The following is a 14,752-nucleotide window of genomic DNA, read 5'->3' as shown; positions in this document are numbered from 1 at the left end:
CATTCTGCCTGTAATCCACAGAAACATGAAGACAGTATGTTAAAAAAAATATCTTTATTCTCACTGCAGAAAAAGATTGACTGCAGTGTCATGTAGAAAAGTAAATATGACATGCACACTTACAAACTGTTTGTGACACTATTGTGTTCTCTTTATAAAGGCTTGGTCAGTTAAATCCTGAAATTAAGTAGCATATTAACTTAAAACTCTGACTGAATCCAAAACCATTAAGAGCTCATAGCAGGTCTTCATCTGTCCATTCCTGAAATGAAACAAAAGTTGAGCTGATTAAGAAAGAATTCCACAAAAAAAAAGTAATTTACCTTGGGACAAAGTTTGCCTGAATGTCAACCTGTAGCTACTACTGTCTCACCTCTTCTGCCAAACGTGGTTCCTTGGCGACATGGCCATCCTCTTCATATCCTCTCTTTCGTTTGCTGCAATACAAAGATGTTTTTAATATGAGAAGTTCAGTGTACAGTTAATTCTTCAAAGAAATCTGTGAATCACAAGTTGTCTTTGCAAGCCGTAATTGTTGGTGAACTGTCGGTGTTCTGTGTCTTCAGTGTTTATGTAACCAACCCTTTGAAGTCCATCAACACTCACAACAAAAGAGATAAAGAGTGTGACATCTAGTGTCCACTACACCTTCATGGTCAACATTAGTAGTTGTAGTTTCCCATGTCTCATTATTCATTTAGACTAGTTTACACCATGTGGGAATTTTTATATACAGACTGATTCTAATATATGCCAAAACCGAGTGATTTGTGAACATGTGCTTTTCACAAACGATTCCACTTTATCTTACAGGACAGAGTGCACCATCATGTCACTGGCTGCTGCCATCCAGGTAATGTGAGTTTTACGGATTTCCACCCCGAGAATCAAAGTGTGGTAGTCAGACCACACAGCCAGCCAAAGTGAGGCCTCATCCCACGAGGTGCACGACCGAAGACTAAAGTCAGTTTGTATTTATAAGCATGTGGCCTAGATTCCTGGCAGTTCAAACGCAATATGGCTGTTCTCCATGGGAAACCACTTGCTGCATATCTGAATACTGTCCTTCCAAAGCCCTTCCCAAAATTCTTCAGACACCAACGGCGTGTTTAACTGATTAAACTCTGACAAGAAGCCTTGTCACATAAGAGATGATTTCTGTGAAGATGGACCTGAGATACAGTCAACTGCAGAGAAGTCTGAACTTCTTTTATCCTGGTATGCCTTCCACTCCCTCAGAAGTTTGACAAGTAATGGTTGACTGACATGGAGCCAGGCAAATGGGGGCACTCTGATCAGCCACTCATTTCCTTGGACAAGACTTGTGAGGACATCAGAGGGGCGGCAATCCAAAGCATTGAAGTAGCTTTTTCTGCCGGCATCAGGGAATTTAAACATAGCACCTCTCTCCAAGACGACACAAGCCTTAACTCCCTCTCTTCACACCATCCTCTCGCCCACGTCACCTGAGTTTATGATAAGCTCTTGTTTCAAACCATTTCCACCATCTTTGTGTATGAACTACCACGCAGCACTGCGACCACTTGTTTTTATATGCTGCTTTGTTTGTTGATATATACCTAGGCTTGTATAGAAGTAAAAGGTGTTTGTGTATGACATAGCTGAACAGAGCCGAGGGATAGTCTACGAGTTTGTAGGAGATATCTGTAACCTTTACTGTGCATGTGTTAACCTTGAATGGATCCTTCTATAGCGTGTGGGCCTACATATATGCTGCTCTAACAGACATCACCTGAACTTCCTCTCGATGCCTTGGGGATGTGAACGAAAGCTTTCATGCATTTTGCAGTCTCTCCTGCTCTCCCGACATCACAGGTGGCGTTTTCAGTGCACCTCTGCACCGACTGTTTTCATACAGATTCATCCCAAGAAGTCATGCCATGCACAGATTGATCAACTTCTAGGTCGTAAGGGTTGGCCTCGCGTGCCTCCTGATGATTCAAGCAGCTGCAGCGTTCTGAATCTGTGCCTGTCATAGCTCAAGAGTTTACCAGACTGTTTACTGTAGCTGCACTTAAGATACCACGGACCTCACCAACCTCACCAAGTGTTAATAGACAAACTGGCGACAGATGCGTGATAACGAACGAGCCTATAAGTCTCCTCATCAGCGATACCAGTATCAGCTGTGCTTCATGGTATGGATGATGTAGGTAGGAATGTGGCGTGCTGTTGTATTTCCTTTCTGTATTTCATACAGCTGATGATGACGTGTTCCTTTTTATTTTTCTACCTGATACTGTACCTTGAACCTTTTGCATCTTAGATACGACTACCTGGCTAAAATAAAACTGTTACTACATATGGCAGTGGAAACCTGGAGTTGTTTACTTGTGGGTGGGGTATAGAAATTGAATCTACGATCACAATCATCGCACAGTAAAACTGATATTATCGCACACTTAAAATGTACCTAAAATTACACCACTCCAATTGCATCTTATTATAACAGGTAGGTGGTGATCATATGTTTTCAGTTTTAAGTATTTAAGATTTCTGAGCTCCAGAAAAAAGTAATGTATTCTGACTTTTAACATGACAATATAATGTTGCGCGCTCTGGATTTAAGAAATCTCTAGTATCCCGTGAAACAAATACGAGCAGGTCACTTCATCTCCTTACTTGCTTGAACTGGCAAATTCAGCGTGAATCCTCTCCAGTCTCTGTTTGTAAACATTCACCTCCTCCGATTTGGGAAGTTCATACTTCTTCAAGAGGGTTTTCATCCCTGGATGGACAGGGAAAAACATTTCTTCAAATCTCTCATGAGATTTTTTATTGTGTACAAGGGGGCAATGACAATGCAAAACTATTCGCTCAACGTCGCCATCCTGTGGTGTCAGATTGAAAGTGCTGCTTTTACTCACGTCTCATGGAGTCATACATCTTTGAGAGAGTCTCTTTGTCCTCTCTCAGTCCCAAGCATTCAGTCAGGTAGCTGTGAATATCAAATAATAAACAAAGGGGATTATTTTACATGAATGCATTATTATAAATTAATTAAGCGGCCGCGTCACATGAAATTTTAATTTCAAATTGTCACTGATATTTTGGTGTAATTTACAGACAACAGAACAGCTTCAGAGAAATATTACCTAATATAATACATACCACATATGTCAAGCATATTTTTTTTTAAAAATCCAAGTAATTGTGTGTTGAGGGTCAAATTTCTCATCAGCAATTTACTGTATCTGAATTTGGCCGTTTGCATTTATTGATACTGAGAACAATCTTTTAAATAATCTAAATATTGTTTTACCAAAGTGAAGAAGGCTCTAAATTCTCATTAGATTCCTTGATAGTAATAAATAGCATAAAGAGTATTTCAAAATCCACCTGATCACTGTTACATGTTTTCACTTGAGCACAAATGACCCACCTCTCCATGCTCAGACCGGCTCTTGAGGCACTGTTCAGAACAGCTGTCAGAGAGATCTGAGAGGGGGGGAACAGCAGCCCTGCATCTGTCATGGCTGCCTGTGTTAGAAAGTCATCAGCACTCTTCCTCAGTGTCTCTGGGTTCTCCAGGGTGGGGTATCTAGTCTGAGGAATGAAATTTATGAAAATAATCCATTGAGATGACAATTAATCTGAAATTGTAAGTGAACTAGTTTAGCACTGCAACTGTGTATGCTTTCAGCAGTCTGCCCACCTTAAGATCAATAAGCAGGCCCTCCATGGGTCTGTAGGGGTTGTGGACCACCAGGTGGAAATTGAGCTGTTGGATCAGCAGCAGCTCATACTCCAGGATTTGCTCCAGAACCCTTTCCTGTCCAGCTGGGCTCTCCTGCAGAAGGTTACCCACAAACTGTGTGCTGGACACATTGAACTCATCCACCTTACAGGACAGGTACGCACAAGTGAGCCTGAAACAAGAAGGTGACTTTGAAATAGGCTGAATACACTGGTAAGAGCAAATCTGAACAATAAACACCACTCTTAACAATCCCTCTTCTTTTAGCCAAAGAAAGGGACATGATAATACTTTATTAATCACTGAGATGAGCCTGCATTGATGGGTGAGCATGAACTGAATAAAACAGTCTAACATCAATCTATTTGCATCGACAGCAAAGGTCTTTTCCCAAATGGACCCGCTTCAGTTGGGAAAACTTTTTCCAATATTAAAGATCTGATAAAATACTGGGAACTAACATACCTCTCATTGCAGTGCAGATACGGCCCCATTAAATAAGGTATATTATTGTTGATTTCTTACAATGATCCAGCATTATACTCACATGATAATCCGAGGGTGATACTCCATAATAGAGTTGTTCAGGTAGAATCTTCTGAAGTACATGATGGCTGTACCCTGCACGGATGAGACACGCATGGTTCTCACTTCTTCAGGCACTGAGGTCATACTGTTGTGATAAGGGTGAACACAAAGCACGTACCACCACAGACTTGGGCATTGCAGGCTTGAAGGCGTTGCAGAAATCCAGCAGCCTCTTCTCATAGTGTCTGAATAAAACGTCTTCCTCATGACGCTCCAGGAACATGGACTCATTCACCCCAGGCTGACACACACACACACACACACACACACACACACACACACACACACACACACACACACACACACAGAGGAGGAGAAGAAGAAGGAGGAGGATGAGGAGGAGGTGAAGTAAACTGTCACACACTGGCCTGTTCCCCTTGGTTGGCGTGATTTTTATGTGCTGCTTACCTTTCCACTTTCTAGTATCTTGTTACGGAATTTCTGATTGGCCTTACATCTCATGTGCTCAATTTCGTCCTCACTTTTAAAAATCCAGTATTTTCTCTGTGAGCTGTTGTGGAACATGACGGCAGAAAGCTGCCCAATAACAGGGCGAACAAACACGAACAATGACCGAAAATAAGACTTGGTTTATTGCTTACGATACGACCGATTAGCGATACCATCAATTAGCTTACACTTTTTGTGACTGAATTTGCGTTAGTCCATCCACGGCTGGGAACTGAACCACTTGTAAAGAGGCGCAATTCAGCAACAACTAAGTTGATGCGCGTCGCTGGTTTTTTACGTCATCGCCGTCCCCCTTCTGACGATTACCGTAATGTAGGCTACACTGCGCAAAAGAAAAGTGCTCTCTCTCTCTCTCTCGCTCTCTCTCCTTCACACACACACACACACAGACACACACACGGTGCCTCACAACCTAAATCACGTTTTCGTTTTGTTTTCTTTTTAAATATCGAATATCGCACTTGCCTGTGAGCTGACTACGGTGCTAATTTCTGCTGTCGTTATTTCTAATGTAGCAACGCCATTACAAGCTATAGAAATGATTGTACACCTCAAACATAGTTGGGCCATGTAATATACTTAACTTATTTAATTTCATTGAAATATATCACCTTTGCATAAGTGATTGAGGGCGTCCCACGACAGACTTTCCAGCCAACATGTGCTTGACGAATGAAATAAGATAGGTAATAGGCCTAGATAAATAGATACATATATAAAACAGGCCTATCAAGGCTGTCAATAGGCCTGCACTGCCGTTTTCCACTACAGCTGTCCATAGACCAGGTTTCAGGATTTCCCCAATGTCTGGTTAGAGCACTGTTCTCTCCACTTTTTTTTTTTTTTTTTTTTTTTTTTTTTTTTTTTTAATTTGCCACCCCCAGCCAGACTACCTGGATGAAACTTCGGAAGAACTGAGCTGGGTCACGACCATGTGGGTCAAATGCTTGGATTTGGATCATTTTAGATGGAAGCGCATGAACAGAAATTGAATCACACAGTGTGTTTAGAGGGAGCCACTCAACCCCCCACCAGTGTTTCCGTATACCGTAATTTGCATAAACATGAGTAATTTATGAATAATAAATGCCCGTGCATTCGGCGGGAGCCGATAATTTGCATATCACCACAGCTACAGTTTTATTTCCTTAGTGCGGTGTTATCATGAAGCCCTTCAAGCCTGCATAAACCAGAATCAAAGAAGTAATGCTTTAACAGGTATGTGCTGGATACTGTTTTATCATCTTTAATCTCTTTCTCTACAGGCAGAAAAAGATGGGAACTTTTATGTCTGAGCTCTGTCTGTGATTGGCTTGTGTAACGCTATACGTTCAGTGTGCGCCGGACTCGGGATACATCTACAGTATCCATCGCTCGGTCTTGCCCTGTAAATTGCATAAACATGAAGTGCCGATGCATTATTGATGAGACCATGGCAACGTTTACTGTATGTGTGAGCGCTGATAGGGCGTATAATGCGTGCGTGCGTGCGTGCGTGCGTGAGTGACCGCATGTACGTCTGTGTTGTCAGTCTAACCAAACATATTTCCCTCTGACATTTCGCATAATCCTGGAATTTTTATTTCTTTCTTTATTTATTATTATTATTATTATTGTATTTTACATTGGTGGGAGTTTTCCATTGATATTTTTGGCTGTACAGAAGAAATGATTGGATGCTACTGACACTGAGGCAGCAAGTGAAACTCTCTTTCTCTGTGTGCCAGTGTGTGTGGGGGGTTTTGAAGAGAGGCACAAAATGCTGGGTCGGGGCGTGTGTGCCACTGTGAGTAAAGACTGTGCCTATATAATCTGACAGGCAGCGTTTTATGGGAAATCAAACCTGGGTGAGTCTGTGGCATCACCAGGTCAGCTGAATGATCTTTGAGACTCCCTGATCGAGTTAGTCTCATCCTCCTTGAGTGAGTTTGCACTGCTGTCTGTTATATTTCAGCTGCATGTGAAAACCTTTCCAGGCACCGTGAAACGACTGCGATTCCTGTACACGAAGTCAGCTAAAATTCAACCGTTGACCGATAGATTTATGCCGTGTGAAGCATCACCTTGGCTGTACACAGCTTTGTAAACTATTCATGATGATGATAATGCTGTGGAGGAGGAGGAGGAGGAGGAGGAGAGGGAGAAGCTGGAGGAAGATAATCCCCACCCCGTGGCCCACCTCCTCACTGTCTCATCTATGAAGTTACTTTCTTGTATGAAAGGAAGGAATTTGGAAATAACCTTGACAACGATGCAAATGATGTCTCTGACCAATGAGCTCGCTTAATCTCTTTTTCCCCTTCTCTGATATTCCTCGTTCTTGCTGCAGCGTTCAATCCATTTCAGCTTCACACACCAACAAATACAATTAAATCCTCATTCACACTCCCAGTATGTGCATATTAATTATTTTGCCCTTCATCCTGCACAAATGCCCCCCCCCCCCAGTAGTGCTGTGGTTGCTGCGGCAACCAGGGGTGGCAGTGCTGATGTCAAAGACTCCTGCAAGGACACTCATGCAGGCGCTGGGTCAGGTGATGTGTACTGCTGCTGGGCATCGACTAACACCCAAGAACAAAATGGCCGCCACTCCCCCTCACATTTTTTGCTGCATGGGAGAGTCTCTCCTTGAGCTTTAAACAAAAGGGGAAGTGCACATGGTACCTTTTTGTTTTGATGATATCTGTGATATGGATGACGTGGGATATTCTCACTGTGAGTGGTGTGACCAAAACGCATCACAGAGCTGAGCTGTCTGAGCCCCTCAGAGATCAGCTGCCTGCCTGAAGAATTCAGAAATCTGTCTGGCTATTTAAGTGCATTCACATCTGTGTGTGCCTTTGTGTTTCATTGTGTCTGTACATTGGTTTCCTCAGGTTGGCATTAAGCAGCCCAGGGTTTTCGTTCCCCTCCCCCCGCCCCTCCAGTCACTCAACACTCCCCCACCGTCTCTCTCTCGCTCTCTCTCTCTCTCTCTCTCTCTGTCCCTAATTGAGCTTTGTGTCTACCTCCATCTCCATTCAAATCCAGACTCATTTGCATACTGCCGCCGCATGCCGGACAGCTCCCCAGCTGTACAGTACAGAACTAAATGAGGAACACAGACCCACTTTACGTGACGTGAATAGTAAGCAGCGAGGAGAATCGTTTCCCTGTTTCCTGAAAATACAGCTACCTGAGAGATGAGGGATGGAGAGGAGGGAGGACGGTTGTATCAAATCAGCGCATTCAGAGCGAGGCAGGCATTACCAGTCTGCAAGGAGATGCCGATGTAGAGGCAGAGTTTATTATTTATAATAAAACAAGGCATTGCAGAGGGTGTCCTATACTATAATTGACATACAAGTAGCCAGATATACTATGATATACAAATGAATTTGCTGATGAAAGCCAGTTTTACAGTCTTGTCAGTATTCAGACATCAGTGCCTCGGTGCTCCAGGTTGAATGTGATTTCAGATTTTTTGGAAAATTCTGCCTCAAGTTCACATCACAAACACATCTTTTTTTTTTTTGTCCCAGTCTGACGTGATAATTGATCGTGTTTTGTTCAAGTATTGCCAGGTTTAATTTGAACCCAGCTGCCTCTCGGCTGTTCTCTCGCTTCAGTACTGTTGTGGCCTGATCCTGTGCTCTCTCTTGCACTTTAGCACTGAGGAATTTAAAGGACATTTTGCTTGAGTGCATAGAGACACGTAATTATGTTGTATTTTTGATGCACTCCAACCACACTTAACAGAATGTGTTAAGCACACCCTTAATGGGAACCTTAAAACCCCAAGGCCAATTTTCATTTCTAGCATATTGGTAGGGATTTGTGACATTTCAACTCATTTCAGGATTCAATCAAAGCCATAGCTCTAGGGAGAGCAAAAATGGCATGCTCTTTATGGCAAATCCAACTGTCCTTGGTTTGCTATATGCATACAACGTCTTCCTCCACAGTCAGACCACTGAGAATTGGAGGAAATTTGATGACCCATTTTAACTTTACCTTGAAGATAAATGCAAACAGTGCAGAAACGTTTCTGATTTTTCCCTCAGTGAGTTTAGATTGAAGTGTTTTATTTAGACAACAAAGTAATTCGTGCTCATTTGTAAATGTTTGCCAGGATTTAAATCACAGGGGAGTGAAAAAAAAAAAAAAAAAAAACACATCGTGCTCCATCATTCTGAGCGCCTTGGCTCTGAGTGAAATGTAGAGAGGGGTGGATGGAATGGTGTTAAAGTGCAGCTGTTCTGGTGGAAACCCCATCCTTCACGGTGCAAAGCTCCAACAAGTCCTCCAAATGACCCTTTATATCAACGTGCAATGCCCTCACCTTTCGAAAGAGCCAGACCATTTGGGTGAAATGGGCGCATGTAGCGTGCTGGCAGAGTAATGTATGGCCGGACTGTTGGCTCTCTTCTCTTTTTCTTACAGCTGGAGTGTGTTTGTGTATTTAAACATGCATGTGTCGTACTATTTGGGCTGTGTGTTATATTGTGTTGTGCAATTGTGTGGCAGTTCTTTTCTGCCTTTTCAAAATGTTTAATTTATTTTATCATATTTATATAATTTGCCAGAATTATGAGGGTGAAGTTCTGTTTGCAACTGAAATTCTGATATTAAAGTTACCTTCACTGTCACAGTGGACTGTACAAAACATTATGCTTACAATATTACATTTAAGTGAATGCTTTTTAATTTATTTATGAATTATTATTTATTTGTTTATTTCATTTTTTTTTTTTACATACACATTAATTAGTTTAGACACCTGCCACTAAAGAAAAGCTATATATTGTGTATCAGTGAGTGTGTGAGAGAGATTTGTACATCAGTCTGAATTTGCTCACTGTGGGGGGTTGTGCATCTTAATCTAATTAAGAACTAGATGCCTGAATATAGATGAGGAATTATGAGCTTCGAAATGGGGGAGGGGAACCGTGTTTGATCAAGTCAGGTTGCCCAGCAACCCCAGCCATTTATTTCAAACAAAAAAAAGCCCTCTAAGATGTAATAATCAGGTTGTCTGCATTAAAATGCAAAGGAGGCTGTCAGGCTGCACCTGAAGGACGGCAAAAATTAGGCAGGGTAATTTCCCGACTTACAGGTGAATTGCTGACCTTCTGCGATGAGTGCTTGTCAAAATCTGCACTCAAACACTGCAAATTAGCCAAAACAAGCTTTGAAAATGTAGCTTGTAAAAATCACAGTGAATAAAATTAAACCTGCATGTGCAGTGTATTTCTCTCATTTTGAATTTTGTTAATTGAGCATGTATAACTGAGTCTAAACGTAGTCATTATGAATTTAACATGATGTTCGTTTTTAATTTTCTACTCAGACAGGTTCACATGCCTCGTTTATTCCACGAAATAAAATAAAATATAATGACAGACAGAAATAATAACAGACAAAGAAAAAAAATGTCAAAATACTTTTTCCCTTGTGTGTTTTTTTTTTTACATAAACATAACATCCAGCTTGGTACAATAATCACACACAAATACATATTTGAAATGAATAATATTTATATTCATATTTTCTCTAACTGTAATGATAGACCTTTTACCGAAACATATTTCTCAAATATTAACCACTAGAAGGGGTTTTTTCTGACGCTCTTCTTGGCTTCTCTAATTGACAGTGTGAAAGCTGGGTGTTGGCTGTTGAAGTGCTCCTTCTATAATCACTGGCACCCTCCCTTCTTTTGTTTTCCTAATTGCCACCATCCCTTTTGTTAGAGAGCATTCTTATAAGTGCATCAGTCCCTGCTGGAGAGCGCTGAAGGCTTCCTGTGGACTTCCTGTGGACTCCAACAAAAAGCCCTGTCAGGTGGATCAGCCATTAGTCACCAGTCTACATTGTCTCTGACAAATCTGACGTTTAAAGTACATGCATAATTCCAAAGCACTCTCTGTGCTCCGCAAATTGCACACTTTTTATCCTGGAAATGTCATAAACGTTAGGTTGAACCTTTTTTTTTCTTTTTCAGAAAACATGTTGATACAAAATGTTGATTTGGACCTTTGCTCAGTTACAATTGATTTCACCAAATGAATGGCAACAAAGATATATAAATAAATAAATGCAATTGTTAACAATGATTATTATTATCATATGGTGCTGCCATGGCTTAGTAATTTATTTTTTTTAAATAATCTATTTTTCTAAAATTGACTTTGGAATTGTAATTCTAAATTCACATTTACCACATTTTTGAAATCCAAATCTGAATGCTATGAAATAGCATTCTTTATTCTCCTGAAATGTGATCAGATGATAAATGCTGATGTTTATATGTTTTTTCAACTTGCGATTTTGCCACGATGCCCTGATTAAATAATACCATCTTGTGGTCTTTGTGTGAGGAATATTAAAGGGAAGCAAATATATAATTAATATAATCAGCAGTGTAAATTATTTTTTATGTATTTGTTCCTTTTACTTAATCTCTAAATGTTTTCCTATGCTTGCATCACATTTTGAATTATATTAATAATTTCGTTTCCTCTTTTAAGTTCCACATGCTACATGCACGTGTGTGCGCACACACACACACACACACACACACAGAGAGAGAGAGAGAGAGAGATAGACTCATTCACTTGTGTGAATTACTCTTTCTTTTCACTAGATGGGGTAAGAGCATCATTTACTAGGTTCTGAAACTGAGCAGATGTTGCCCTACTCCACCTTTGCAAACAACAATTTCTTGATGAAACTATTTTTTATTTTTTTTAGATTTTCTACAAATTCGGGGTCTTGGTGAGATCTGAACTTCCACCACCTTAGCAAGATGGCATGTGTTAAGCCTCTGAAGGATGTGTTTGAAGTGTTTTTCCCTCAAATTTGTTTATGTGCATGGCTGGGGTGCAGTAACTAAAGTGCCTAAATAACAAGAAAAAATCTAAATACCAAAAAAAGAAAAACAGTGTGTGTATATATATATATATATATATATATATATATATATATATATATATATATATATATATATATATATATATATATATATATAGAGAGAGAGAGAGAGAGAGAGAGAGAGAGAGAGAGTGTGTGTGTGTGTGTGTGTGTGTGTGTGTGCATGTTGGACTGCACTGTGATTTTTTTTAAGCTCAATGTGGAGCCTCTACTGCAGTTTGAACAAGCTTAATGTGGGTGTCTGTATGTAACTAGTGTTTGTATTAAACAAAATAACTTTCTGAAAAACACATTTTCCTGCAGTACAATATTTTTGAATCTGTTTTAGATTTCATTTCATTCTTTTCCCCATATATTCAGACTCTCAAAATTGTGTTTCTCCGCGATTCATAAAGTTTCTGCTCTCTGTATTTCTCCTTTCCCAGCACCCTCCCCTCCCGCTTCATACATTCATTTCAAAGTAGCATATCATTAGCTCATGGTTGTGTTATGTCGCGCTGTTGTTCGCCTCGGCCCAGCTCCTCAATGTGTCTGAATTGGCATGGGAAAGAGAAGGGGAGAGCTTAACCACCAGAACTGTGAGACTCTGTGGAGATGACAAGTAGCTCCTTGATTAACCCATAGGCTGGTTGAGCGGACCCACACTTTCCCTGTGTTCTTTATTCATTTCCCTTGTCCTTTTCTTTCAGAAAGAGACCCAATAGGGCCCAGCAGGTGAATGTAAAGAAATGCGAGAGGACTCCCCTCCGATCAGCCTTTCAGACCCAGACAAAGGGCCGGCCCACCTCTTGTACAGCTGCATTAAAACCCTGATTAAAGCTCTTCCTGTTAGCGATTGATTGAGGATGCAAAGCTAAAACCAACAAAAACCCACACTGCTGAGGCCTGATAATGACTGGGCCCCACCTACAAAGCACAGGCTTCAAATGATTAGTGGGGTTTTGTTTTCTTAGTAGGTGTGTGAGTGTGTGTGTGTGTGTGTGTGTGTGTGTGTGTGTGTGTGTGTGTGTGTGTGTGTGTGTGTGTGTGTGTGTGTGTGTGTGTTACAGAAAGACAGAGAGGTGAGGGATACCCGGAGGTTTTCAGACTTCAGCTCTAATTAATCAACAGGCTCTAATAAAAAAATAACAACAAAAATCTTTCTTTCTTTCTTTCTTTCTTTCTTTCTTTCTTTCTTTCTTTCTTTCTTTCTTTCTTTCTTTCTCTTAGTAATGACAGTGTGTATGTCTGTATATTACATGTGTAAGTGCATGTTGTTGTGGTTTGATAAGCAGGCATTATAAAACGGTCTAATATTTAATAAATAAGAAATACATGGTTTTATATACATATAATAGCAAATATAAAGTTATATGTTAAGTTAAAATATTGGTTAAACAAATTTTATTTAATTTTCTTGTTTTTACACAGGTCTCATGTACTCTGATAATAATGAAGAAAAAGAAATTCAAGGTCCTGCAAAAAAAAATGTTATGAAGCGGTCAGTGTGTTGCACTGTACCTATAGTCCTTCAATCATCAAAACCATTACAAGTGGTAAAAGAATAAAAATCCTCTCCTGTGTGCTCAAGCTCTGTTAAGACTTTCACATACTTATCATAATCATGTTTTGAAGTGTGGATTTTTTTAAACACTCTTGTCATTGTTATGTAAACAGCCTTTTTTGCATGTTAATCCTTTTATGAGAAAACGTTAGGGAGACGCATGACGACATGGGAAATGATTTGTGGAGAAGGCGCTGAGAAGACTTTAACAATATGCGTGCATGTGTGTGTCTGTGTGTGTGTGTGTGTGTGTGTGTGTGTGTGTCAAGAGAGAGAGAGGTTCTTCAAGAATCCATAAATATTGCATTTCTTTGTTTGACGGATGTTTGACACATTTTCATGTTTCCTCAACAAATTCCACTGTCATATTTTTCCTTTTGTCAGTCATCTTCCAAACAGCAGATCCTGACAATTATCCCAGAGAAACTCCTGATCAAAACCACCTTATTCTGTCTGCTGCTCGGCTCCATCACGCACTCATCCTGCATCACTCCCTTCTTCCTCTCGTACAATCTTTATTTGATTCCAGCTCTGTATATTACACCACTTATCAGTTCAAATGCAAAAATTACATTTACAAAGTGTTTGTGTCATCTATATTTCACACATTTTGTAATGTCTATTTGTTGATGCACAGCACAGTTATTACAGTGTTGCAGCAGAGTGACTGTCATGAGGCTTCCCTCTGTACTGTACTGTAACGAAGCGGCTAATTCACGGTTTCAACAGAGGAGGGCATTATGCATTTGGCTTAATGTGAGCCACTTTTAATGATGGACATGTCAGCAAAAATAATGCTAATAATGGCTTGGAGAAATATTAAAAATAATAATCATTGATCAGGTTTATCTTTTTAAGAATAGTCAATTAGGTGTGTTTGATATATCAAATCATATCTTTTTGCCTGTAGTAACTGGGAGCAACATAATATCAAATCACAAACTTTTATTTATCGATTAATATTTGAAGTCATTGCCAATTTTCAGAATAGCTTGGTTGATTTTTTTTTTTATAAGTCAAGCTGAATTGACTTATAAAAGAAATTCTCCACAAAAAAAGTTACAAATTTACACACTCAAAAATACAAGAGAAACATTTTTATTCAGACAGTCCGGGAGTGTGTGAATAGTGGGAGAGTGGAAAATAGAGACAGACAGGTAGAGGAGGGCACTGAGGAGGCCCTCAGGCTACAGTGAGGGCCCTGAACAGATTGGCTCTGGGGCTCTGAAACTGTCCTCACATCCCACACATTTATCAGAATAGGGTTAGCATACCGTACCGTGCCTACACTTACACTGTGCCCTCATGCACACATTCACACGCACACAAACACACACACACCTTTGGACCGAGACATCCTCCTACACCCACTGTAAGCCTTATAGCCTTTTTAACATCTCCTCTGTGCACCTCTTCCTCCCACTCTACTGTTATTAGCCTCAGACAATCAGACTACCTGACTCCACCTCCTGGCATGTATATGAGTCAGAACAACCTGCAAGTCTCAGTTATTTTCAAGAGCA

At 40.3% G+C, this 14,752-nt stretch overlaps 1 protein-coding gene across 1 annotated transcript; it reads right to left on the bottom strand.

The window, feature by feature from the left end:
• Positions 1-39: 39 nt before the first annotated feature.
• Positions 40-5,041, bottom strand: ccnh (cyclin H). The gene is made up of 9 exons (XM_071482704.1): positions 4,715-5,041; positions 4,425-4,547; positions 4,266-4,339; positions 3,677-3,890; positions 3,404-3,567; positions 2,889-2,959; positions 2,644-2,749; positions 374-437; positions 40-262 (listed from the first exon to the last, which is right to left on the bottom strand). The coding sequence occupies exons 1-9, from the start codon at positions 4,829-4,831 to the stop codon at positions 236-238; spliced, it is 960 nt and encodes a 319-aa protein (XP_071338805.1). The 5' UTR covers positions 4,832-5,041; the 3' UTR covers positions 40-235.
• Positions 5,042-14,752: the final 9,711 nt, after the last annotated feature.

Source organism: Trachinotus anak, unplaced genomic scaffold (genome assembly GCF_046630095.1).
Source record: "Trachinotus anak isolate AG129_WGS33_773 ecotype Australia unplaced genomic scaffold, CSIRO_AGI_Tana_v1 ptg000008l, whole genome shotgun sequence".
NCBI classification, from domain to species: domain Eukaryota; kingdom Metazoa; phylum Chordata; class Actinopteri; order Carangiformes; family Carangidae; genus Trachinotus; species Trachinotus anak.
This window is presented reverse-complemented; position numbering and strand designations above follow the sequence as displayed.

Coding starts and splice junctions, on each gene's coding strand:
- ccnh (XM_071482704.1), bottom strand. CDS start 4,831: ATGTTCCACAACAGCTCACAGAGAAAATACTGGATTTTTAAAAGTGAG. Junction 2,960..3,403: donor GCCGGTCTGAGCATGGAGAG/GTGGGTCATTTG, acceptor TGATATTCACAG/CTACCTGACTGAATGCTTGG. Junction 2,750..2,888: donor GATGTATGACTCCATGAGAC/GTGAGTAAAAGC, acceptor CTGTCCATCCAG/GGATGAAAACCCTCTTGAAG.